This window comes from Hemitrygon akajei, chromosome 12, assembly GCF_048418815.1.
Source record: "Hemitrygon akajei chromosome 12, sHemAka1.3, whole genome shotgun sequence".
Lineage (NCBI taxonomy): Eukaryota > Metazoa > Chordata > Chondrichthyes > Myliobatiformes > Dasyatidae > Hemitrygon > Hemitrygon akajei.
The window spans coordinates 48,566,185-48,593,174 of NC_133135.1; the positions used below are offsets into that span (position 1 = coordinate 48,566,185).

The 26,990-nt window shown below is 40.9% G+C and overlaps 1 protein-coding gene across 6 annotated transcripts in view; it reads right to left on the reverse strand.

Moving 5' to 3' along the window:
* The window catches only part of patj (PATJ crumbs cell polarity complex component), a 316,611-nt gene that overhangs the window by 3,468 nt on the left and 286,153 nt on the right, over positions 1–26,990 (reverse strand). For all 6 annotated transcript variants that reach the window (XM_073063053.1, XM_073063055.1, XM_073063054.1 and 3 more), the window contains 4 exons: positions 24,603–24,725; positions 13,303–13,407; positions 8,565–8,668; positions 370–493 (listed from right to left, as the gene is read on the reverse strand). In XM_073063053.1, the coding sequence (XP_072919154.1) occupies positions 370–493; positions 8,565–8,668; positions 13,303–13,407; positions 24,603–24,725 (456 nt within the window). The remainder of the gene's footprint in view (positions 1–369; positions 494–8,564; positions 8,669–13,302; positions 13,408–24,602; positions 24,726–26,990) is intronic.

A 26,990-nucleotide genomic window follows, 5' to 3' on the forward strand; every position in this document is an offset into this window, starting at 1 on the left:
CAAATCAGAAATTATTAATAGAAAAACTACTCATCCAGCTTTCTGGGAAAAATCCTAAATTAAGTGACAAGGCCAAAGCCTTATTTTGATCGATCCAACAGTCCTTTGGGAACGTTTGCATAATCTCATTTTGTTACTGGAAAACAGTTTCAGATTATATTGGTGATCTTAAATGTAATGAAAGGAGAGATGGTTTATGAAACCCTGTAACAGAAACATGTCTACATCCAGTTTGCTTTGGAGAAATAGAATTTGAATATGAACATAAATATACCTTAGAATAATAATTCAAATATAATTAATTCTCTCTTTTCTTTCATGTAATGTCTAAATATCAGCAAGAAATTAAACATACGTTTACAGAATTACCTTAGCAAACACTGTTTTAACATAGATTGGCAGATCTCCATGGGGACTTCCATGTCCTCCAACAATGCTGAATCCCAGTCCATCTGGTCCCTTCTCTAATGTTATGTTAATGCACTGTGGTGATCTGAATCAGAAAATGATTAGTCAGTCAGAATATTTCTGTACATGACTTTATTTTTATTATGAGAGCACAGGCTGTCCTGTGCCTTCACAAAGGAAGAGCATGCAGAGGCTCACAGGACAGGGAAAAAAATTTTAAAGCAGAAAAACCTTAGTATATAGAGGGCCTAGCAGCAGAAGGAGAACAATCAGCAGGATATGGCAGCAAGAGGAAGCTGTACAACACCACCGAGAAACTGTCTGGCAAGTTCAGTACGTCTAAGAGGCCAGTCAAAGTTCCTGCATGACTCCCTTGTCCATTTGTCTCTCCCCACTGATCTCCCTCCTGGCACTTATCCTTACAAGGGGAACAAGTGTTACACCTGCTCCTACACCTCCTCTCTCACTACCATTCCGGGACTGAAACAGTCTTTCCAGGTGAGGTGACACTTCACCTGTGAGTCTGTTGGGGCCATATTCTGTGTCTGCTGCTCCCAGTATGGCCTATTGTATATTGGTGAGACCCGACGCAGGTTGGGAGTCTGCTTCACTGAGCACCTACACTCTGTCCGCCAGATAAAGCAGGATCACCCATTTTAATTCCACTTCCCATTCCCATTCCGATATGTCTACCCATGCCTCCTCCACTGTTGTGATAAAGCCACACTTAGGTTGGAGGAACAACATCTTATATTGTGTTTGGGTAGCCTCCAGTCTAAAGGCATGAACATCGATTTCGCGAACTTCCATTATAGCCCCCCTTCACCATTTCCCATCCCTTTTTCCCTCTCTCACATTACCTTCTTCCCCGCCCATTGCCTCCCTCTGTTGCTCCTCCCCCCTTTCTTCCATGGCCTTCTGTCTCTTTCACCAATTTACTTCCCAGCTCTTTACTTCATCTCCACCCTCTCCAGTTTTCACCTATCACCTTGTGTTTCTCTTCCCCCCCCCACCCACCACCTTTTAAATCTACTCTTCAGCTTTTTCTCTCCAGTCCTGCTGAAGGGTTTTGGCCCAAAACGTCGACTGTACTCTTTTCCAGAGATGCTGCCTGGCCTGCTGAGTCCCTCCAGCACTTTGAGTGTATTGCTCGGATTTCCAGCGTCTGCAGATTTTCTGTTGTTTGTGTGTGGCACCACTGAGCCAGGTTTTCACTCTCCCTCCTACATGCGTTTTTGTCACCATAATTGCTTTGGCCAGCAACTGTAGTGTTATCAGCAAACTTAAATATGGCAATAGAGCTGTGCTTAGCCACACAGTCAGAAGTGTAAAGTGAGTAGAGAAGGGAGCTAGCACACAGCCTCTTGGTGCACCTGTGCTGGTGGAGACTGTGGAAGAGATGTTGTTGCCAATCTAATCTGACTGGGGTCTGCAAATGAAGAAATCAAGGATCAAATTGCACAAGGAGGTATTGAAGCATTGATTATTTTTGAGGGGGATGATAGTATTGAATACCGAGCTGTAGTCTATAAAGAACATCCTGATATATCCAGCTTTGCTGTCCAGATGTTCCAAGTGGAGTGAAGAGCCAATGAAAACCGGAGCAGATCCAAGTTGTTTGTTATGCAGGAGTTGATAATATTTCATCATCAACCTCTCAAACCACTTCATCACATTGGATGTAAGTGCAATTGGACAATAGTTATTGAGGCAGGTTACCACATTCTTTTTGGGTACCGGTGTAACTGAAACCTGCTTGACCTCAGACTGCCGAAGTGAGAGGTTGAAGATGTTGGTGAACATTTCACCCATTTGATCAGCACAGATCTTTAGTACTCAGCCAAGTACCTCTGCGTTTTGACAGTCAAATGTGCAGAGAAGTCATTGAGCTCATCAGCAAACAAATCCCCCTTGTCACCTATGTTGCTTGATTTCACTTGGTAAGAGATAATAGCATTCAGAAATCTTCAGTGATTCATGTTTTGGCCAGAATTGCCACTTTGCCCAGGTGATGACTTTCCGGAGATCATACCTGGATCTCTTGTATCTTACTTGATCGCCAGACCTGAATGCCTCTGATCTGGCCCTCACACTCAAGAGAAGTCTACTTGAAGAGATTGTTGCCTTCAACTGTCATCCAGCTCAAGAACATCTGGTGCTCCAAGGAGATGTCACTATGTACTAAGATAAGGCTGTTCAACTCCAATGTGAAGTCAGTTCTTCTGTACAAAGCAGAGACATGGAGGACAACAAAATCTGTCATCAGGAAAGTGCAGACCTGTATTAGTGGCCATCTGAGGAAAATCCTCCAGATCCGCTGGCCAGATGTCATCAGCGACATTGAGCAATGGCTGAGAACACACCAGTTACCAGTGCAAGAAGAATTAAGGAAAAGAATTTGGTGATGGATAGGACAAGTAAACCAAGTACCAACATCACAAGGCAAGTGCTAATGTGGAATCCCCAGTGAAAGCAGAAGAGAGGCTTCACTCTCTCCAAAGCCTCAACATCCTCCCCATAATATAGACAATTCCCCAGATGTGGCCTAAGAGTTTCATAAAGCTGCAACAGAACTTCCTGACTTTTGAACACAATGCCTGCACTAATAAAGGCAAGCATGCCATGTGCCTTCTTAATCACCCTATCAACCCAACCACCCTTTCATTACATTTAATCTACCAAGGTACAACACTTCCCATTTGTCCGGGTTAAACTCCATCTGCCATTTCTCCACTCATATCTGCAATTAATCTATTCCCGCTGTATTTTTTTGCCAGTCTACTATGCTATCCACAACACTACCAATCTTTGTATCATCTGCAAACTTACTAACTCACCCACCTACATTTTCATCTAGGTTATTTATATAAATCACAACCAGCAGAGCTCCTACCACAGATCCCCACAGAACACCATTAATAACAGATCTCCATCTAGAATAAATCCACTACCCCCTGTCTTCTACAGGCAAGCCAGTTATGAATTTAGTAATATGGTATTTAATGGCATCAGAAGTACATAGGACTGATAAGGAAAAACAAAGACTACATGTGGAGGGAGAGAGGAAATTAGTTCTGGTGTTTATGGGAATGAACATATGTACAGTAGTACAGTACGTTAGACTTCTGCATTTATTAACATAATGGGAGCTCATTCGTAAGTAGAGGTGTCTATACATCAGATGTTCATAACCGGCGTAAAGCCCACATTACAATTCCGACCAAGATATTATTCACAATTTCACAAATTTAGAACAGAAAATACTTTAAACAAATTAATATGTCATCATCCATCAAGAGCAAGCAATATATTTCTAAATCAGGTGATAAGTCCAAAACTCTAAAAACAAGTCCAACATTGAACAAGATAAATTGGAAGAGATGCTCAGATCAGATGCAGAATGGATTTAGATTAGCTTTATTTGTCACATGCACGCCAAAACATACAGTAAAATTCATCTTTTGTGCCAACGACCTATCCGTCCAAGATGTGCGGAGGCATCTTGCAAGTGTCACCATGCCTCCATCACCAGCATAGCATGATCACTTACTAACCGCAATCCGTCCGACTTTGGGACGTGGGAGGAAACCAGAGCACTTGGAACCAGCTGGCATGCAGAGAACGCATAAGCTCCTTACAGACAGTGGCAGGAATTGTACCCCAATCGGTGATCGCTGGCACCGTGAAGAATTTTGCTAGCCACTACACTACCATGAAGCCCAAAGCTTATGCGTGTGCAGAGTGAGAGGTTGGAATATTGTGTAATACTCAAAAGGTTGAGTAATTAAAGTGACCATACAACATTTGGTGAGTTTTTTTTGCCTTATATTTTGGTATTTCATGTTAACATATTTTAATACATCAAGTTTAGAGGTATTTAAATTTTTGATCCATTCTGTTTTTAATTGATATTTCACATCACTGCTGTTGTTAGTTTTTGAAGGTTTAAAAAAAAAGATAATGCTTTATGAAACATAACCTTGTTTCTTATATATCCCCATATTTTCCAACTGGTCTGTTTGCTTCATATATTATTTATTCTACAAGACATTTCCCTTATTCTATATGTAAGAGTAAGATAACTTTAGAGAATAGGCAATTGCTTATGTTGACCTCAAGAAAAATAATGACAGCTTTGTGAGTGGCCTCAAGGAGCTTTTTAAGCACTACTGGTTTCCCTGATCAATGTTTTTATATAATGGATAGTACTTATCTGATACCATGTTTTACCATTTGTGAAAAACTTTAATGTCTTATGTTTGGCTTATGTCTCTAATTACATATTTACATTGATTATTTCAAGATAGGCTTTTCAACCATTTTTCGGCTCATTTGAAAACCCAATCAGTTGAGCCTTGAGGATTTTTTGTGTGGTCAGGCTTTTACATGAAATGGAAGGCAATCATCAAATTCTCAAATTATTACTGCCTGAAATAGAAACTCAGAATATTTTGCAGGGAAAAGAAAATGTAGTTTTGCATTAGCAAGAGTGCAATTTACATTGTTATACTGAGATTAATATCAGCGCTTCAAATGTCACTCATGGCTCAAAGGATAACACTTGTGCTTCAGTTAGATAGCTCTACTTCATTCGCAATCTGATGAAATCCATGCTGACACCTTAGTAAGAGGTACAATCTTTCAGATGAGATATTAGCCCTGCTCTCTCAGACAAACATATAAGCTTCCAAAGCACTAAGTTGAATATTAACCAGGAAGTTATTGCCCATTTCCTGATCAATGTTCAATTCACCCACAAAACTTAAAAAGAACCAGATTAGTGGAGAGTCATGTCCTCTTCTCATTACCCACATCAGGAGGTACAGAGCCCTGAAGACCCACATTCAATGTTTTAGGAACAAGTTCTTTAGATTTCTAAATGGTCCATGAGGACCTGTACTGTTCTATGTAACCCACAAGCATGATCTCGCTATTCCACTTTTACACAAGGTTTTTATTGTAAATTATTCCTAGTGGTCACTTTATTAGACATAGGTGTGTGTTTTTCTGTATGGTTTTGGCTTTCTGCTAAGTAGCCCATCAAGGTTCGGTGTGCTGTGAATTCATCAATGCCCTCCTGCACTCCACTGTTGTACGCATGGTTACTTGAATTACTGTCAGCTTGAACCAGTCTGGCCATTCTCTTCTTACCACTCATTAATAAAGCATTTTCAGCCACAGAACTGCCACTCACTGGAAGTTTTTTTTTGTCTTTCATGCCATTCTCTGTGAACTTTAGAGAATGTTGAGTGTAAATACCCCAGATCAGCAGTTTCTGAGATATTCAAACCATCCCATCATCCCAACAATCAAACTCAATTAAATCAGATTTTTTCCCAACATTCTGATGTTTGGTCTAAACAACAAATGAACCTCTTGACCATGTCTGTATGTTGCTGTTGCAACTGATTAGATATTTGCATTAGTGAGCAGATGTACCTAATAAAGTGGCCACTGAGTTCATAGTAATTTTGTATGCCTGCACTACTGTTCCCACAAAACAACACATTTCGTGACTGATACCAATAAGCAATGACTAGTGGCAATAAATCTGACTCTGGATATCATCAAATTCTTGTTTGTGGGACATAAGTTTGTTAATTGGTAATATTCTTAGCTCAAGCTTCTTACATAGGTTTAGAGTTAGTAAATTGTGAAATGCTATATAGCTCCTGTATAGACTGTGTTGGTCATTGACACAAACATTTCACTGCATGTTTTAATGTACATGTGACAAATAAAGCTCATCCCCTTAGTCTGCACATCAAGTTTTATTGCAGAATTTGTGCACAGAGTTTAATACTTCAAAGCAATACTGAGGCACCATTGCAGTCTTGGTTATGCTTTAGGCTAAACTATGGCTTTGACTGCACTTACAGTACTGGAAATATAAAGCATCTGGCACAATATTCAAAAGCAGTGACACAGCAATACAGGCAACATTCTTCTCATTGAAATAAATCAACCAAAAACTGGTATTTTAATTGTGGATCTTTGCATTAGAAAACTGATTGCACAAGAACATTTAGTAATGTAATTTCAATAAATATAATTTGGAATGACTCTGATAAAAATGATCAAATACTACATAATACAAACTCCATTTTAATTTTTTCTTCATCACTAGTGACCTGGTGAGACCTGATGAGATCAGAGTTACAAAACCCTGAACTGGTACAGGTGTTTGGGTTTCAGCCATTGTTGCCTCAATTTGCAACTTGAACTCAATTCTGTTCTTTCAACGATATTAACCATTCCAGTGTATTTAAGTACACACATAGAAACATAGAAAATAGGTGCAGGAGTAGGCCATTCGGCCCTTCGAGCCGGCACCGCCATTCAGTATGATCATGGCTGATCATCCAACTCAGAACCCTGTACCTGCTTTCTCTCCATACCCCCCATCCCTTTAGCCACAAGGGCCATATCTAACTTCCACTTAAATATAGCCAATGAACCGGCCTCAACTGTTTCCTGTGGCAGTGAATTCCAGATTCACCACTCTCTGTGTGAAGAAGTTTCTCCTCATCTCGGTCCTAAAAGGCTTCCCCTTTATCCTTAAACTGTGTCCCCTCGTTCTGGACTTCCCCAACATCGGAAACAATCTTCCTGCATCTAGCCTGTCCAATCCCTTTAGAATTTTATACGTTTCAATAAGATCCCCCCTCAATTCCAACGAGTATAAGCCTAGTCGATCCAGTCTTTCTTCATATGAAAGTCCTATCATCCCAGGAATCAATCTGGTGAACCTTCTTCGTACTTCCTCTATGGCAAGAATGTCTTTCCTCAGATTAGGGGACCAAAACTGCACACGATACTCTATGTGCGGTCTCACCAAGGCCTTGTACAACTGTAGTAGAACTTCCTTGCTCTTATACTCGAATCCTTTTGCTATGAATGCCAACATACCATTTGCCTTTTTCACCACCTGCTGTACCTGCATGCCCACCTTCAATGACTGGTGTACAATGACACCCAGGTCTCGTTGCACCTCCCCTTTTCCTAATCGGCCACCATTCAGATAATAATCTGTTTTCCTGTTCTTGCAACCAAAGTGGATAACCTCACATTTATCCACATTAAATTGTATCTGCCATGAATTTGCCCACTCACCTAACTTATCCAAGTCACCCTGCATCCTCTTAGTATCCTCCTCACAGCTAACACCGCCGCCCAGCTTCGTGTTACCCGCAAACTTGGAGATGCTGCATTTAATTCCCTCGTCTAAATCATTAATATATATTGTAACCAACTGGGGTCCCAGCACTAAGCCTTGCGGTACCCCACTAGTCACTGCCTGCCATTCTGAAAAGGTCCCGTTTACTCCCACTCTTTGCTTCCTGTCTGCCAACCAATTCTCTATCCACATCAATACCATACCCCCAATACCGTGTGCTTTAAGTCTGCACACTAATCTCCTGTGTGGGACCTTGTCAAAAGCCTTTTGAAAATCCAAATATACCACATCCACTGGCTCTCCCCCATCCATCTTCAAAACATTCTATAAGATTCGTCAGACATGATTTTCCTTTCACAAATCCATGCTGACTTTGTCCGATGATTTCACTGCTTTCCAAATGTGCTGTTATCACATCTTTGATAACCGACTCTAGCATTTTCCCCACCACCGATGTCAGACTAACCGGTCTATAATTCCCTGGTTTTTCTCTCCCTCCTTTTTTAAAAAGTGGGGTTACATTAGCCACCCTCCAATCCTCAGGAACTAATCCAGAATCTAAGGAGTTTTGAAAAATTATCACTAATGCATCCACTATTTCTTGGGCTACTTCCTTAAACACTCTGAGATGCAGACCATCTGGCCCTGGGGATGTATCTGCCTTTAATTCCTTCAATTTACCTAACACCACTTCCCTACTAACATGTATTTCCCTCAGTTCCTTACTATACTAATCATAAACTAATATAAACACTATAAACTAATCATAAAAGGGTATATTTAATGGATATTTTCTGAATAATGTTCCCTTCTTCATGCCAGACTGTTTACTCCACAGAAGTATGGTATACATTTTTAATGAAATAATATTTTAGTACAATAAGATAGAAGACAACACTTTCGTGCATGAAAAATATGCATCTCTTAGCTCAGAATATCTCACATGCTTAGTGTTCAAAACAATTTACTTTATACTTACTCTGGATCTTCCACTAGAATGTCAGATGGTGAACTCAAGTTGAAGTTAGTTGTCATGTTTTGAAGCTGACTTGCAATAGCAGTAATATTTGTGTCAGCTATAACCTGAAGAAAATGCAAAAAAAAGAGGCCACTGTTATCTAAAAATAGAATATAGAATAGGATTAATGAACAGAAAGATGAGTTGCCAGCAGCACCAGTTACTACAGACAAAATGCTATTGGTTAAAATGGCCCAATGTAACTCCAGTGGTAGCTACCTTTAGCTTTCAGAAAGCAAATGCTTACTGGACACAAAGGACTACAATTCACTTGTTTAGATACATTGAAATTATGGTCTCCTTAAAACAATCCTCAAAAATATAATTACTGATTTGAAATAACATTGACTTATAGGACTCGCACAAATTCATGCGGAATATGAGATAAGTAATAATTTAATCGGCTTTTGGTTGTGTCAATTGAAGTATGTTTTTGACTGCTTGAAAGGAGAACATTGGCTAAGGAAGCCAAGGGCCTTGTTTCTCTTTGAATAATTTTATGTGCTCAATAACAGCCCCAAGAATCACTGGAGAGAATAAGCAGGATCTCATAAGAATGACTGCAACCCAACATTACCTCAAATGAGACATATAGTCTGATATTTATTTCTGAAACTGTACAGCTGAACTGAAGAATGACAATGTAGATAAGACCCAGGAAATGTCAGCAAGGGAGGAAAACAGATAGGAAGTAAAAGTATCACCATTCTAAAAGGAAATTAGGGTAGTTAAAGATCCATTTTCTGGGTTTTTCAAAAAACGATATCTTCTTTGATCATGGAATTTTAAAACTTATTGTTGACCACAATCTCTTATCAGTTTTCAAAACAGTTGACAATGTCACATCTACTCCCTTCCATTAATCAGATATATGGAACTTCCTCTTCCTGAAGTTATTTCCAGGCAGAAGCTCTCCTTCCATCTGTATGCTGACAATGTCTAACAGTAGGCTTTCCATGGTTATTTTGTATTTCCACAATGGCTTTCATGTTGCTTAACTTCCAATTTGTGAATAATTTAAAATGTACTCAATCTGAAATGTACTCAACCTGAATATAGAGAAGACCAAAGCTACCACTTTCAGTTCACCCCACACTTACCTTTGATGGATCTGAATGTGTGGAGGTGCATGCAACTAATGGTTAACAATGACATATTCAGGCAGTGCTGGTGTCCACTGGCAAAAATGTGGTGGGGACTAAGTTGGAGGATCAGAGGGATCTTGGGGTCCAAGTCCATAGGACACTCAAAGCTGCTATGCAGGTTGACTCTGTTGTTAAGAAGGCATATGATGCATTGGCCTTCATCAATCGTGGGATTGAGTTTAGGAGCCAAGGGGTAACGTTGCAGCTATACAGGATCCTGGTCAGACCCCACTTAGAGTACTGTGCTCAGTTCTGGTCGCCTCACTGTAGGAAGGATGTGGAAACCATAGAAAGGGTGCAGAGGAGATTTACAAGGATGTTTCCTGGATTTGGGGAACATGCCATATGAGAATAGGTTTTTTTCTTGGAGCGACGGAGGATGAGAGGTGAGCTGATAGAGGTGTATAAGATGATGAGAGGCATTTATCATGTGGATAGTCAGAGGCTTTTTCCCAGGGCTGAAATGGCTAGCACGAGAGAGCACACAGTTTTAAGGTGCTTGGAAGTAGGTACAGAGGAGATGTCAGGGATAAGTTTTTTTACACACAGAGTGGTGAGTGCGTGGAATGGGCTGCCGGCAATGGTGGTGGAGGCAGATACGATAGGGTCTGTTAAGAGACTCTTGGATAGATACACAGAGCTCAGAAAAATAGACGGCTATGGGAAACCCTAGGTAATTTCTAAGGTAAGGACTTGCTTGGCACAGCTTTGTGGGTCGAAGGGCATGTATTGTGCTGTAGATTTTCTATGTTTCTAAGGTGGACATTCTGGCAGGAGGTAAGTTGTGGGATTTGAATGAAACATGAACATTTTATCTTTTCTAGTTTGAGTGAGTCGGAGCAGATTATAGTAAAGAGTAGTGGCATTGGTCTTTCAAAATTGATTGTTGCTATTGCTTGCTTTCATGGGATCCATAGTTTATTTGATCCATTTTTTATTAAAATCTAAAATTAAACATGTAAAATATGAAATATTAAGAAATCTGATGGTGTAATAGAATCAAATAAACCCAAAAGGGATAACAGAGAAAATTGTTATTTACTTTATGTAAAATATATTAAAATCATTATTTGACTTCTTTAGTTCATTTAAAAATATTTAGCCAAAGAAACCAGCTGCATAATACAATATAGAGAAAAAAACAAAACATTTCTCTAGAAAAAATAATGTTATGTAAAGGGTAAAAAATGCATCTCAATGGGTGAAAAAGTCCCTATTAACAGATCTGCTGTGGTTTGTACACAACATCAACAAACACCCTCAGCCTTTCCTTATCTCATTACTACACCTGCTATACAAACAGATTAAATCGTGCAAAAAGCAAGCAAGCCTACAGACACAGGGTTAGAAGGTGGTAATTACTCCCGAGAGACCCTAATCTTTAGTTAACAAATAGCATTTTTAAACTCTTCACATTCTATTGAAGACAGGCAGATAATCAACCAACATCCTTGTCTTTTGCATGAATGAATGCAATTATCTGACCTTCTGGTTAGAATATGGCCAAAAAGCTGATAGCAAATACATGTTGTTTACTAATGACAAGCTACTGTGGATTATCTGTGCAATACATACACGTTAGAACAATTGTAAAAAAAATTAAATGCTGCTTAAGCACTCTTGATTAAAGTTCTGCAAAATGTAAAACTGTAGCTTTGCTCAAAAGACCTGTGGAAACATTAAATTCTGCAGCATTGTTCTTGTAATCTTACAGTAACAGTTTGATATTATGAGGCTCTTTCTTCACCAAGTAATATGCAAATTACATCTTTTTCTCACTGTTTTTCTCTCTTCTTCATTAAGCAATTTTAAGTCATATAAATTTGAACTCAGTCCAAGGTTACAGCAACATGAGACAGGCACACAGATCTGAAGCTAGGAAATATGGGTCACATGTACCAATTTACATATGTATAGCAAAATGCAGTCCTGCAGTGTGAGAAATCCAGCCAAATCAAGCACGGAGATGCATCCACACAGAAGCTGATGGATTGTGATGCCTGGGAAAACTAGGTATTTCTGGCTGGTAAATAGGAGGAACGGACCTATTACTCATGTGCACTGGAGAGAACCATAGTCCATAAAAATAGAAGATATAGTCATCAAAGATTTATATCTGTTTCTCTCACTGAAGCAGCTTATGGGTTCAGCTGCTGAATATATGAAGTTCCGAGGCAACTTCTCTGCTCTTCATATATCTTGATTAATATGAATCTCAATACCTAACAAGCTATGTGAAAAATGAATATACCAACAATGTGCCATTATGTCAGCATGTATTCTAAATAGAATTGACATCTCCTCGATATGGAGATCAGCAACTCGTGCACAATGACACCATAGATGTGGGCAACTGTATCTAAACACTGTGAAGGTAAAGCACAGAAGTAAGCATACATAACAAGGTAGTGATTATATCTCTGTTAGTAGCAGTCAGTTAGTTGATCTTAAAATTGGACTCTGGTCAATGAAACACCAATGAAATCAGTCACTGTTGTCAACTTGCAAATTGTCTTTCACATGTGTCAGAATAGTGAGTGAATGCATAATGCTTCTCAAGTAATTTGACACTGCCACTCAATTTTAAAATTAATACATAATCAACCTTCTGTAAGATGTGACTCTGGAGGATTCCAGAAGCCATTGAACTGTGTTAAAAGAAAACTGACTGCTTAGAGAAAGGTTAATTTCTTTTAGGTAAGGAACAGATATTCTCATATGTGAAACCACTCGCATGGTTCGGATGGCACTCATTTAAAGGCACTTCCCATATTTTTTGCTTTACTTGGCATCAATTCTACTATTAAGATACAAAGAATGCAATATTTAAGTCACAGCATAATTTGTTTATGTTAGTAGAAACTCTTAATTACTTTTGTTATTGTTTTCAATACAAAATAGCACCAGGAAAATGTTTCATCAACAGTATCATTAATTTATGACAAAAGCTATAAAACTGAGCCCGGCATATGTTTATTCTGATACAGAGAATATACAATCGCACCTAATGGAGTTGAAACTTGAGACTGAAATAAATTATAGGCTGGTAGTTTGGCCGTTACCAAAACAACTTTAATAAAGGAATACTAAGGGCATAAAATCTTCAATACCTTTGTTTACTGAAATTCCAAATGAAATATTTCATTCTTCTAATTTACTATTACAGTTTAAAACACTGTAGCACTTATAAAACAATATTTATTATCTTTGTGCATCAATTGAGAAATCAGTGGCTATTAAGCTGATTCAAAGTGTAAGACTTCGTAGGAAAGCAAGAAATATGAATCTTAAGGGCAATAAGCATTATTGTCCACTTATTGGTTACACTTGTTATAATTCACATAAGTAGGCACATGATCATTAGAGCTGTTACATGGGTGGCTCTGAAATATCTAGATACCACAGATCTAAACACTGCCAAATCCTCTGTGATTCACACAGACTGGAATCGTTATCCCTGTTTGACGTGCTAATGTTTGCCAGCAATACTCTGCTGCGGCTTTTGAATGGGTGTTATCTACTGCATGCAGCCGTTGCTGCCATTATTTCAGTACCTGAAGGATAATGCTTCCGTAGGCATTCTTCAATAGATTAACTGCTTCTGCATGAGACAGTTCATCCAGGGGCTGCCCATTAATGCTGACAATCCGATCCCCAACCTAATATTAAAAAAAGAAAATTATTTGCCAGGAAATTAATTTCAAATGGGAAATTAACATTCACAGATCTGGATTAGTTATTTTGATTAAAATACCAATTTCTTGGAGTCTTACTGTAATTATTTCCTGCAAATGGCTTTACACATTTGGAAATAGATGTGTGCATGCCATGCAACCACTGAAGCAGAGCAAACCTAAAATTTCACAAACTGGACTTCCAAAGTTTCATATTTACTGTATATGTATGCATTGAGGGAACAGTTCTAAGACCATCATCCTTAAATTACAAGATTGAAAGATGTGAGACTTGAAATTTAAAAAGGACTTAGGTTTGTCTTTGAAATCTCTGTTTGTGCTCCTTGTTTGGTTTCACAATAATCAGTTTAGACAATATAATGAAAAACAAGTCCATAAAATTTAATGGCACATTTTACTCAGCTGCCATTTCACTTGAAGGTAGAACATTCCTTAATTCAATCAGTGGGCACTGAGCTGTTGCCAGGCATTTCATCTTAGAATGGGAGAGAAGAACAAGAATCATCCTTTGACACCTCTTTTCAAAATCTTAGCATAACACTGAAGGCATCTGAGGATAGGTCATTTGCAAACCTGTTTTGCTACAGATGGTATTTGGCATAGATGCTGGAAAATATCCACAAAAGTTAAAGGTCAATGGAATTTTTCAGGATAAACTAGCTCACACATAATTCTTTTTCCAGAAAGCTGTTGCAAACTTACTTGTTTAGAAGCTCCTAAACAAGGATGAATAATTACAATAACTGGAACAGTGCATAAAAGAACATCAATTAAGTGGTGAATAATAATACATCTGTTATTGAAAAGAAACATTGGGTTGGATGTAGTAAGTTTTTATTTTACATAAAATATAGTTAGAAGAGTTAACTCAGTGTAACTCTCGCTTCGGCTAACGGCTTAATATAGGGGATGATAGCCCCCCAGCCCAGCCAAACTTAAGATATCTTGTTTGGGTGGATGCTGCGCGATGTGTCCCCTGTTACAATTCAGTACCATGAAATAACAAACAGTATACAATATGCGATCAAACAATTGAGCTTTGTAATTCTTAATTTGACTATATGGTTAGTAAAGAAAACAAAAAAAAGGGCCCATTCTCATGAAACAGTCTAATGCACAACGTTGGAGCTCACTGATAAGGCCGTTTGTCCACCATCGACCTCCTCCGATCGTCGCTGACCTTCAGACCCTTGCTCCAAGTCCACTCCGTCTGGCAGTCTACCAACTCTCTCCATTCACGTCTTTTCTCCTCATCTCTCCCTGGCAAAAGACCACGAATTCCCAGCTTGCAGACACACAAGAAAGAACAACAATCCGCTCATTGGCTAACATGCCCTGTTATCTCTAGTCATAACCCAAACATTTCTGCTACAGCGAAACCATTACCTTAGCAGTGGAACATTACAGAGAAGCCACTACATTAGCAGTGAAACCTTACAGTGTGTTACACTTGCCGCCCACCAAACTTAGTCATGTCCTCATGACTTTGAGATAATTCATCAACCCTTTCTGCAAAACACAAAGTCCAATCCAGCTGCACAAGGCAGTGACATAGCGCCCCAAAACGGTAGGGGTCACACTCTGCTCCCCTGGTGCTACGTAGGCCAGCTTATCCGGTGGTCTCCTAATTCTCTGAAACCTCTGCACCCCCTCACCTAACTCTTCAGGTTCAGACTCTACTGGGGACTGTACCCTGCTGACGGAGCCTTCCCGCACCTCCAGTGCGTTCTCCTCTTCCTGTACCTCTCTGATCAGCTCATCAAAAGATGGAGGGGAGGGTGCATCTTACGAGACTGTTGGAGACCCTAAGCAATCAGGTCATGGGACTGGGCACCCCTGGCTATCTGGTTCATTCTTAACTGATCCACCTCAGCAGCCTGAATGACCCCTCTGCGCTGCAAGCAATTTAGCTGTCTCTCTAGCCGAAAAATAAAAGCAGAAAGCTTCTCCCCCTTTTCCTGATGCATGTTCTGAAACCCCACCACAAGTTCCATGGGGCTCCCTGTCGGGCCAAAAGCATTGTCCAGTGCTTGCATGTGATTGACAGCTGTCGCTACGGGATACTTTAATCTGACAGCTCTCACCATGTTAGCGGCCTGCCTGCCCATTCAATCTTTCAACCAATCTCTGTCACTTTATATCATCAGAGCACTGCCAGTCATCTAACAACTGAGAGGTTCGCTCTGCCCAAGCCTCATACTCCTCCAACAACATACACAAAATGCTGGTGGAACACAGCAGGCCAGGCAGCATCTATAAGGAGAAGCACTGTCGACGTTTCAGGCCGAGACCCTTCGTCAGGACTAACTGAAAGGAAAGATAGTAAGAGATTTGAAAGTAGTGGGGGGAGGGGGAAATGCGAAATGATAGGAGAAGACCAGATGGGGTGGGATGAAGCTAAGAGCTGGAAAGGTGATTGGCAAAAGTGATACAGAGCTGGATAGGGAAAGGATCATGGGATGGGAGGCCTCGGAAGAAAGGGGGAGGGGAGCACCAGAGGGAGATGGAGAACAGGCAAACAACTAAATATGTCAGGGATGGGGTAAGAAGGGGAGGAGGGGCATTAACGGAAGTTAGAAAAGTCAATGTTCATGCCATCAGGTTGGAGGCTACCCAGCCTCATACTCCTCCTCCCCTATAGGAGTGGGCATTCTTCCAGAGAACAGGCAGAGCCTACCACAGCTGGAACTTTGAACCTGATTTTTCTATTTATTTGCCAGAGCAGTAAGGGCGGATACTAACTCAGAACTCTCACTCTTCACCGGGGGACAGGAACTAATTAGACATTCCAAGTCTGACCACTCTTCCCTTCACTCCTTAGAAACAATCGTACCCTGTCTTTGAAATCTCCGCCCCCAGCTATTGCTAAGTCAGCGTTGGACTGCATTAAAACAAGAGCTGTGCCCGCCATTTCATTAAACCTCCGCCCACAATCACAACTTTAACAGTTCTTAACAGGCGAATTAACAATTCATCCGGAGTATGAATATCTACCCCACTCAGGATAATCACATAACATCCAACAGAATTAACCCCGAATGTAGTCCCCACAATTGTAACTCTCGCTTTGGCTAGCGCTAGCGGCTTAATATAAGGGATGATAGCCCCACCCCTCCCAGCCCAGCCAAACTTAAGATAACTTGTTTGGGTGGATGCTGCGTGATATGTCCTCTGTTACAAATCAGTACCACAAAATAACAAACAGTACACAATATGCGATCAAACGACTGAGCTTTATAATTCTTAATTTGACTATATGGTTAGTAAAGAAAACAAAAAAAGAGAAAAATGGCCCATTCTCATGAAACAGTCTATGTGCAACGTTGGAGCTCACTGATAAGGTCGACGGTCCACCATCGACCTCCTCCGATCGTCGCTGACCTTTGGACCCTCGCTCCAAGTCCACTCTATCCAGTGGTCTACCAACTCCCTCCTCATCTCTCCCTGGCAAAAGACCGCAAATTCCCGGCTCCCAAACCCACAAGAAAGAACAACATCCCACTCATGGGCTAACATGCCCTGATATCTCTAGTCATAGCACAAACATTTCTGCTACAGAAGAACCATTACCTTAGTAGTGGAACATTACAGAGAAGCCATTACATTAGCAGTGAAATCTTACAGCGTGTTTCGTCAGTAATATGACTTAATACCTGATTTTGACTGTGGTCCACAATGCAAACATTTATCAGCCTGGTTAGATTATTATATGAGCTATTTATTTTTGGTCCTTTATTACATCCATGGGTTTACTTTTAACTATATATTGAAAGAAGTTTAACTAAGCACACAAGACGATAGATTTCAGCAGCAATGTGGAAAGATGTGATCAAAGTGGAAAGAATAGGAAAGGTATAATGGAGGAAATCATAAATATAAGAAGAATGTGAACTACTTTATTCAGAGAAAGAAATGAGGCACCGTTTAAAGCACAGATAAAGAGATTTGGAAGAAAACTTGAATAAATGAAGGATGCATGGCAGCTGTGACAGGGCTTGAATGCTATCACTTCTTACAAAATTAAATCAAACTTAGGTGACAACAGGCCTTCACTTCCAGATGAGCCCAATGCCTTCTCTGCTCACTTTGACTATCAAAATATGGAGGAACCATCACAAACTCTCACAGCCACCGATAGCTGTGTAACTTCAGTATCTGAGGATGATGTCAAAGTATCCATCGGGGTGAACATACAGAAAGCATCTGGCCCAGATGGGTGAGCTGGCTGAGTACTAAAGTCCAGTGCTGATCAGCAGACTGAAGTGTTCATTGACATCTTTAATATCTCGCTTTAGCAGTCTGAAGTACCCACCTGCTTCAAGCAGACTTCACTTATACCAGTGCCAAAGGAGAACATGCTAACTTGCTTCAATGACTAGCGTCCAGTAGCACGTGCATCCACAATGATGAAGTGTTTTCAGAAGTTTGTGATGAAACATATCAACTCCTCCATGAGGAGTAACTTTGACCTCCTCAAATTTGCTCACAGATGCAACAGGTCCACATCAGATGCTACTTCATTGGCTCTTCACTCAATCTTGGAATATCTGGACAGCAAAATGCATATATCAGGATGCTCTTTAACAACTACAGCTCGGCATTCAATGCCATCATCTCCACAAAACTAATCAAAAAGCTTCAAGACCTAGGTCTGAATACCTCCTTGTGCAATTGGATCCTTGATTTCCTCAGTTGCAAATGCCATTAGTTTTGATTGGCAACTGCATCTCCTTCACAATCTCCATCACTGTAAGACTGCGTGCTTAGCCCTCTGATCTACTCGATTTACACTCATGACTGTGTGGTTAAGCACAGCTCCAATGTCAGATTTAAGTCTGCAGATGTCACCACTGTCATTGGCCAAATCAAAGATAGCAACAAGCCAGCATACAGAAGGGGGGTTGATAATCTGGCTGAGTGGCACCACAACAACCACCTCTTAGCCAATGTCAGCAAGACAAAGATGATTATTGACTTCAGGAGGAAGCCAGAGGTCCACGAGCCAGTCCTATTTGGGGTTCAGAAGTGGAGAGGGTCAGCAACTTTAAAATCTCAGTGTTATCATTTCAGAGGCCCTGTCCTGGGCCCAGCATGTAAGTGCAATTATGAAGTGAGTACAGCAGTTCCTCTATTTCCTTAGAAGTTTGCAAAGCTTCAGCATGACATCTAAAACTTAAGCAAACTTCTACAGATGTGTGGGGGAATGTATACTGACTGGCTAAATACAACCCTGGCATGTAAATATCAATGCTCTCGAATGGAAAATCCTAAGAAAAAATAGTGTATACAACCCAGCCCATCATGGGTAAAGCCCTCCCCACCACTGAGCACATCTACATGGAGCGTTGTCACAGGAACATCCATCACCAGGGGCCCCTACCACGCAGGTCATGCTCTCCTCTCACTGCTGCCATGAGGAAGGAGGTATAGGAGCCTTAGGAGTCACACCATCAAGTTGAGGAACATATATCAGCACTCAACCATCAGGCTTTTGAATCAGAGGGTATAACTTCATAACCTTACTCAACCTCACTTGCCCCCACCACTGAAACATCCCCACAACCTATAGTATGGAAACTCACTTTTAAGTACTCTTCATCTCATGCTCTCGATATTTATTGCTTTACTTATTATTATTATAATAATTTTTTCTTTTGTATTTGCACAGCTTGTTGTCTTTTACTCACTGGTTGTCCGTCTTGTTGGATGTGGTCTTCCATTGATTCCATTATGGTTATTTGAATTATTGAGTATGCCAGGAAGATAACAAATCTCAGGCTGTATATGTTGTCCAAGGTTGTCAAGCCGAGGAGTGGTAGTGGGGACAAGCTCCCACTACCTAAAAGTGCTCCTCACGGCATGCGCCTCAAATAGCCTCTGACAACCAAATCCAACTCGTGGCTTTCTCGTTTGGCTTAGACCTAAACCCGGCAGAACTGTTTCTGACAGGAGAAGGGGCGAAGGCAGATCCTGGCACCTTAAAACCAGTTCTTCGGGTAGATGGAGCTCATCAGCCTGGGAAGGCAGTCCATCTAAGAGGGGGAAAACTCTGATTTCAAACCTCCACTGCCTTGAGGCCATACCCACTCATGGGAAAGGCTTCGGGAGTAAACCCTGAGGACAAATCTGGAGCTGGAGTCCCTAAGGCAGTCCGACGTTGTCTTCAACCTTGTTCTGGCAACTCCTGCGACGTCACTGGTGCCAAGCTGTATCGGCCCTTGCCCTTCCCTTGGACAACATCGGTGGCATGGAGAGGGGAGACTTGCTGCATGGGCAACTGCTGGTCTTCCAGACAACCTTGCCCAGGCCTGTGCCCTGGAGAGACTGAAGCAAGACCTTCCAGGCACAGATCCATGATCTCGCGAGACTAAAGGATGCCATCCATATGTTGACATATATGTACAAGAAATTTATTTTGAACTTTGAATTTTGAAGATAGCAATCAACAATTTTGGAGAGAGATTATCTGCCAGTTGCTTGCTTATAATTGGAAATATTGAGAACTTTTTGGGGCCTTGGAGATATTCTAGGCTGGAAAATACACACAAAATGTAGGAGGAACTCAGCAAGTTAGCAGTCAAGAGAATGAATAAGTAGGCGACAAGTTAGACAGACAGCCTTCATCAGGACTGGAAAGAAAGGGGAAAGATGCCAGATTATGAAGGTGGGGGGAAGGAAAGGAGTACAAACTAGAAGGTGATTGGTGAAGCCAGGTGGGTGGTGAAGGGATGAGGTAAGAACCTGGGAGGTGATAGGTGGATAAGGTAAAGGGTTGGAGAAGAAGGAATCTGATCAGAGGGGAGAGTGAACCATAGGGGAAAAGGAAGGTAGAGGGAATGCTGTCTGACCTGCTGAGTTCCTCCAGCATTTTGTGCAGGTTGCTCTGGATTTCCAGCATCTACAGAATCTCTTATGTTTGTTCTGGACTGGGACATATGATTCGCCTAGTTAGAAGCTGAGTTCTTGAAATGCAACTAACGCAGAATCTGAAAACTAGAGTCGGTCCAGTTCTGATCAAATATACCACAGTCATGGCACATTGTGCTTAACAAAAGCAACTGGTTGCATTCTTTTTCTTTAAAAAGCGCTTATGTAAGGACATGGAGACAAAGGCAGCAAGCATAAGAATAGTGAAATTACTTACTTTTATTTAAGATGGGAAAATCAAAAGAAAATTGCAAAATATTACAAGGAGATTTGCCTCCTTTCTCTCAAAATGAGCTTACCAGGCATCTTTCCATAAGTCTTCCCTGATTTAAGTACTTTAGAATAAAAAAAGTTTGTTTTAAATGTTGCTTGTGCTTATTTAATTGAGAACTAAATATATTTGAAAAACCCTTGACATGGTACATTTAGGGTAATTAACGCTTTCTCATTATTATACTTGTAGTTGGTTGTATTAAAACATTTAGCCCGCACACTAGAATTACATTAGGACTGAACCAGAATTGATTAGAGAGTTTAAGGCAAAAGAACCTTTAGGGGAGTGTGATCATAATGTGATCGAATTCACCCTGAAATTTGAAAAGGCGAAGCTAGTGTCTGATTTATCAGTATTACAGTGGAATAAAGGGAATTACAGAGGCATGAGGGAGGAGTTGGCCAGGATTGATTGGAAAAGAACACTGGCAGGGATGACAGCAGAGCAGCAATGGCTGAAATTTCTGGAAGCAATTTGGAAAGCACAGGATATATACATCCCAGAGGAAGAAATATTCTGAAGGAAAGATGACTCAACCGTGGCTAACAAGAGAAGTCAAAGCCAACATAAAAGCCAAAGAGAGGGCATATAATAGAGCAAAAATGAGTGCGAAGTTAGAGGATTGGGAAGCTTTTGAAAACCAACAGAAAGCAACTAAAAGGTCATTAAGAAGGTAAAGATGGGACACAAAAGTAAGCTAGCCAATAATATTAAAAAGCATACCAAAAGTTCCTTTAGGTACATAAAGTATAAAAGAGAGGTGAGAGTGAATATCAGACTGCTGGAAAATGATGCTGGAGAGGTAGTAATGGGGAACAAGGAAATAGTGGATGAACTGAATAAGAATTTTGCATCAGTCTTCACTGTGGAAGACACTAGTAGTACGTAGGAAGTTCCAGGTGTCAGGGGCATGAAGAGTGCAAAGTTACTATAACTATACAGAAGGTTCTTAGGAAACTGAAAGGTCTGAAGATAGATTAGATGGTGTACACCCCAGGGTTTTGAAAGAGGTGACTGAAGAGACTGTGGAGGCATTAGTAATGACCTTTCACTAGATTCTGGAATGACTCCAGAAGACTGGAAAATTGCAAATGTCACTCTGCAAGAAGAGGAAGAAGCAGAAGAAAGGACAGTATAGGCCAGTTAGACTGACCTCAGTAGATGGGAAGTTGTTGGAGACAAATATTAAGGATGAAGTCTCAGAATACTTGGAGGCACATGATAAAGTAGGCTGTAGTCAGCATGGTTTTCTCAAGGGAAAGTCTTACCTGACAAATCTGTTGGAATTCTATGAATAAAAAACAAGCAGGATAGAGAAAGGAGGATTGCTTGATGCTACGTACTTGGATTTCCAGAAGGCCTTTGACAAGGTGCCACACATGAGGCTGCTTAACAAGCTGTGAGCCCATGGTATCAAGGGAAGATTCTAGCATGGATAATGCAGTGGCCGATTGGCAGGAGGCAAAGAGTGGGAATAAAGGGAGCCTTTTCTGGCTGGCTGTCAGTGACTAGTGGTGTTCCACAGGAGCCTATGTTGGGATCAATTCTTTTTGTGTTATATATCAATGATTTTGATGTTAGAATTTATGGCTTTGTTGCAAAGTTTGCAGATGATTAGATTAGATTAGATTCAACTTTACTGTCATTGTGCCAAGTACAGATACAAAGCCAAATGAAATATAGTTAGCATCTAACCAAAAATGCAAAGAATAGTGTTATTTACAAAACAACTGCGAAAAAAAGTAAGTTCTACAGCATACAAATATAAAAGTACTGAGACAGTACAATATGGGTGCAATTCTGCTTAGCGCTGTGATGTGAGGTTCAGTAGGGTCACAGCCTCAGGGAAGAAGCTCTTCCTGTGCCTGCTGGCGCGAGAGCGGAGGCTCCTGTAGCACCTACCGGATGGGAGGAGAGTATGGTTAGGGTGAGATGCATCCTTGATAATGCTTTTCACCCTGCCCAGGCAGCGTTTATGGTAGATGTTCTCAATGGTGGGCAATTGGGTGCCAATAATCTGCTGGGCAGATTTCACCACACACTGGAGTGCTTTGCAGTCCGATATGGGACAATTGCCGTACCACACTGAGATGCAGTTGGTGAGTATGCTCTTAATGGTACAGCAGTAAAAGTCCGTCAGTATTGTGGGACAGAAGTGAGCTTCCTTGATGTTCCGCAGGAAATAAAGGCACTATTGCGCCTTTTTGATCAGGATGGAGGAGTTCCAGGACCAGGTGAAATCCTCGGAAATGTGCACACCAAGGAATTTGAAGCTCGATACATGCTCCACTACAGTTCCATTGATGTAGATGAGGATGTGAGTGTGGCTCCTAGCATGCCTGAAGTCCACAATGATCTCCTTGGTCTTCTGGGTGTTAAAGGCCAGGTTGTTGTCGGCACAACACGCGGCCAGGTGCTGGACCTCATCCCTGTAGGCCATCTCATCATCCCCTCTGATCAGGCCAATCACCGTGGTGTCGTCTGGGAACTTGATTATGGAGTTAGAACCATGTACAGGAACGCAGTCATAGGTGAAAAGGGAGTACAGAAGAGGGCTCAGCACACAGCCTTGAGGCACGCCGGTGTTCAGGGTGAGAGTGGAGGAGGAGAGGTTGTCTAACTTAACAGATTGGGGTCTGTTAGTCAGTAAGTTCAAGGTCCAATTGAAGAGGAATGAGCTGATACCAAGCTAGCAAAGTTTGGCGATCAGCTTGGAAGGGGTCACAGTATTGAATGCCGAACTAAAGTCAATGAACAGCATTCTGAAGTAAGAGTTGGGGCTGTCCAGGTGGGTGCGATAGGCAAATTGATGGGGGTCCAGGGTAGTGGGCAGACAGGGTTTCAGATGTGGTAGAACCGGTCTCTCAAAGCACTTTGTAATGATGGGGGTGAGTGTAACTGGGTGGAAGTCATTCAGGTAGGAATATGAAGGTAGGTGGAGGGGCAGGTATTTTTGAGCAAGTGGAGAGGCTACAGAAGGATTTCAACAGCTTAGGATAATGGGCAAAGAAATGAGTGATGGAAAACAGAGCTAGGAAGTGTATGGTCATGCACTTTTGCAGAAGAAATGAAAGGGTTAACTACTTTCTAAGTGGAGAGAAGATACAAAAAACTGCGGTGCAAAGGGACTTGGGAGTTCCTGTGCAGGATTCTCTGAAGGTTAATTTGCAGGTTGAGTCTGTGGTGAGGAAGGCAAATGCAATGTTAGCATTCATTTCAAGAGGACTAGAATATAAAAGGATGTAATGTTGAAACTTTATAAAACACTGGTGAGGCCTCCCTTGGAGTCGTGTGAGCAGGTTTGAGCCCATTATCTGAGAAAGGATGTGCTGAAACTGGAGAGGATTCAAAGGAGGTTCATGAAAATGATGCCAGGATTGAACAGCTTGTCATGTGAAAAGCTTTGATGGCTCTGGGCCTGTATTCACTAGAATTCATATGAAAGAGGGGTGACCTCATTGAAACCTATTGAATGGTGAAAGGTCTTGATGGAGTGGATGAGGAGAAGGTGTTTCCTATGATGGGAGAGTCTAAGACCAGAAGACACAGCCTTAGAATAGAGGGGGTGTCCTTTTAGAACTGAGATAAGGAGGAGTTTCTTCAGCCAGAGAGCGGTGAATCTGTGGGATTCTTTGCCACCAGCAGCTCTGGAGTCCAAGTCTTTATGGATTTTAAGGCAGAAGTTGATAGATTCTTGATTGGTCAGGGCATGAAGGATAAAGGGAGAAAGCAGGAGACTGGGGCTGAGAGGAAAATTGGACCAGCCGTGATGAAATGGCTGAGCAGATGCGATGGGCTAACGGCCTAACTCCGCTCCTATATCTTACGGTCTAAATCTCTAAATGTATAAACAGAATCAATAATTTATATATTGAAAATATTTAGCATATAGAATGAATATTATATTGTAACAACTGATGCAGATTATTAACAAGTCATGTTACTTTGTCGCTCCTACCTTTAACTTGTGTGTGCGAGCAGCCACTCCACTGGCTTGGATCATGGCAATGAAGATAGGAACATCACCTAAAGGGCTTCCTTTACCACCAGCTATGCTAATTCCAAGTGCATCATTTGCTCCCTGTCATAAAAACAATGCTCCTGTTAGTAACTGATCTAAAAGCATATTTGAATAGCAGCAATAATGAACAGTCCTTACTTTACTATATGCATTAGTTCCTGCAACCTGTCTAAAAGATTGTTCACATCAACATTTATTTGCAGGTGGTCCCATCACATACTGGGTCAAGTGTAAGTACTGTGTTCGCCCACAACAGTGGAGCCCTACAGAGTAATTCAAAACTAATCCTGCCTGCAGTTCTTTAAATTAACTACACAATGCTAGTTACTATCTGTACTATTTTGCTTAGGTTCATGATTGCCTTACAGTTTTGTGGGATTTGCTTCAAAAAATTATTTACACTGTCAGAGGAACAATGGCATAAGGGTCACATAACATGAAAAGGAATTGTCCAGAAAGTGTGTGTGTGTGTGTATACATATATATAGTTTTTTTTTAACAGTACAGAATATAGATCAAAGGATGCAGATCTATATATGACCCTGAAAGTGGCAACATAAGTAGATAGGCCTCTAAAGTTCTGATCATTGCATTACAGTAAGGAGGTGGAGGCTTTGGTGAGAATGCAAAAGAGGTTCATCAGGATGTTGCCTGGTTTAGACAGAACTTGCTGTCAGTAGTTTGAACAAACTTGGACTGTTTACTCTATAGTGTTGGAGGCTGATAAAAGTATATTAAGTTATAAGAGGAATAGATAGGGTCAATGTCCTATCCAATATCTAGTCGATCTTCTTTTCCTAGAGTGGAAATGTCATTACTAAAGGGCACAGATTTAAGGTAGGTGGGGAACAACCTAAAGGAGTTTGTGAAGCAATTTTTTAAAAACACAGTGAGTGATAAGTACCTAGAAAGTTCTACCAGGGTAAGTAGTTGAAGCAAATATTATTGTAATAGTGAACAGGCATTTAGGCAGCAATGTGAACAGGCAGGAGATTGAGGAATATAGACCATGTGCAGGCAGATGGGATTAAAATTGGCATCCTGGTCAGCACAGGCATCTTGGGCCAAAGGGTCTGTTCTACATTCTACATGAAACACAATTTCTGAGCTGAAAGGTTGTCCAAAATACTGGATCACCCTGCTCCTAAGTGCAATTGTTGTCTTTATAGCACCGCTGCCTAAAGTGGGTCTTAGTTGTCAGGAAGCCCATTCAGATAAGAACTTAAGAATAGGAGCAGGAGTAGGCCATCTGGCCCATCGAGCCTGCTCCGCCATTCAATAAGATCATGGCTGATCTGGCCATGGACTCATTTCCACCTACCTGCCTTTACCCCATAATTTTTAATTCCCCTACTATGCAGAGGAATGCAGGGGAAATATGTTCCTTATTTACACACTTCAGGTTCCTAGTCATCACAGCTGAGTATATAAAAATAAATGTAGGTGTAAGGCTATTTGACCCTCATACCTGTTTTGGTATTGTATAACAATATGCTGATCTTTTATCTCAGTGTCACTTTCCTAGATTCCATTAATTTCTATAAAAAATTACCTCTGTCTTTAAAAATGTTGGTAACTGAGCCTCTGCATACCCCATGGATGGAGAATTCCAAAGATTCCCTGATCTTTGCACTTCTTCTTAACTTGTTCCTGAATTAATGACCCCTTATGCTTGGACTATGACATTCCCAGATGACTCACCAGGGAAAACATCTCTATACCTAAATTCTTAATCCTCTTAAGACTTTCCCATAAAATCATTTCACTGCCAAACCCATCAGTGTGTAGATCTCCCCATAAAACTCTTTAGTGCACCCCTTTTACATGAGTACATCTTCCTTATGTAGGAATACCAGACATAAACACAATAAACCAGATGTAATCTCAGTGGTGACCAATTCGCAAATCATTTTGTAAAGCACAGTACAGCATTGGCCTTCCCAATTACATGTAATATTTACAGAACACCAGCATCTGACACTGCTGCTCTCTCTATCCAAGAATTTCGCCCCACACATCGCCTGCCAAGTTCCTGAATGGTCTCTTGACGTTGGCCATGAATTGACCCCCCCCTCAAACTCCTTGCTCCTTGAGTGAGATTCTAATCATATCCTGACTCCAGTATAAACTGCTACTGAGATTCTGACGTCAATTCATTGATCAAACCCTAGTACTTATACGTACTTGACACCTACCATCATATGTTCCACAAAGGCACACTACACAAAGACAAGCAAGTAAAGGCCTGATGGTTTAGATCTAGGATTCTGCTGAATGTTGCTGCAACAAACCCATGGCTAAATGACTGAGCAACAAATACTTAAA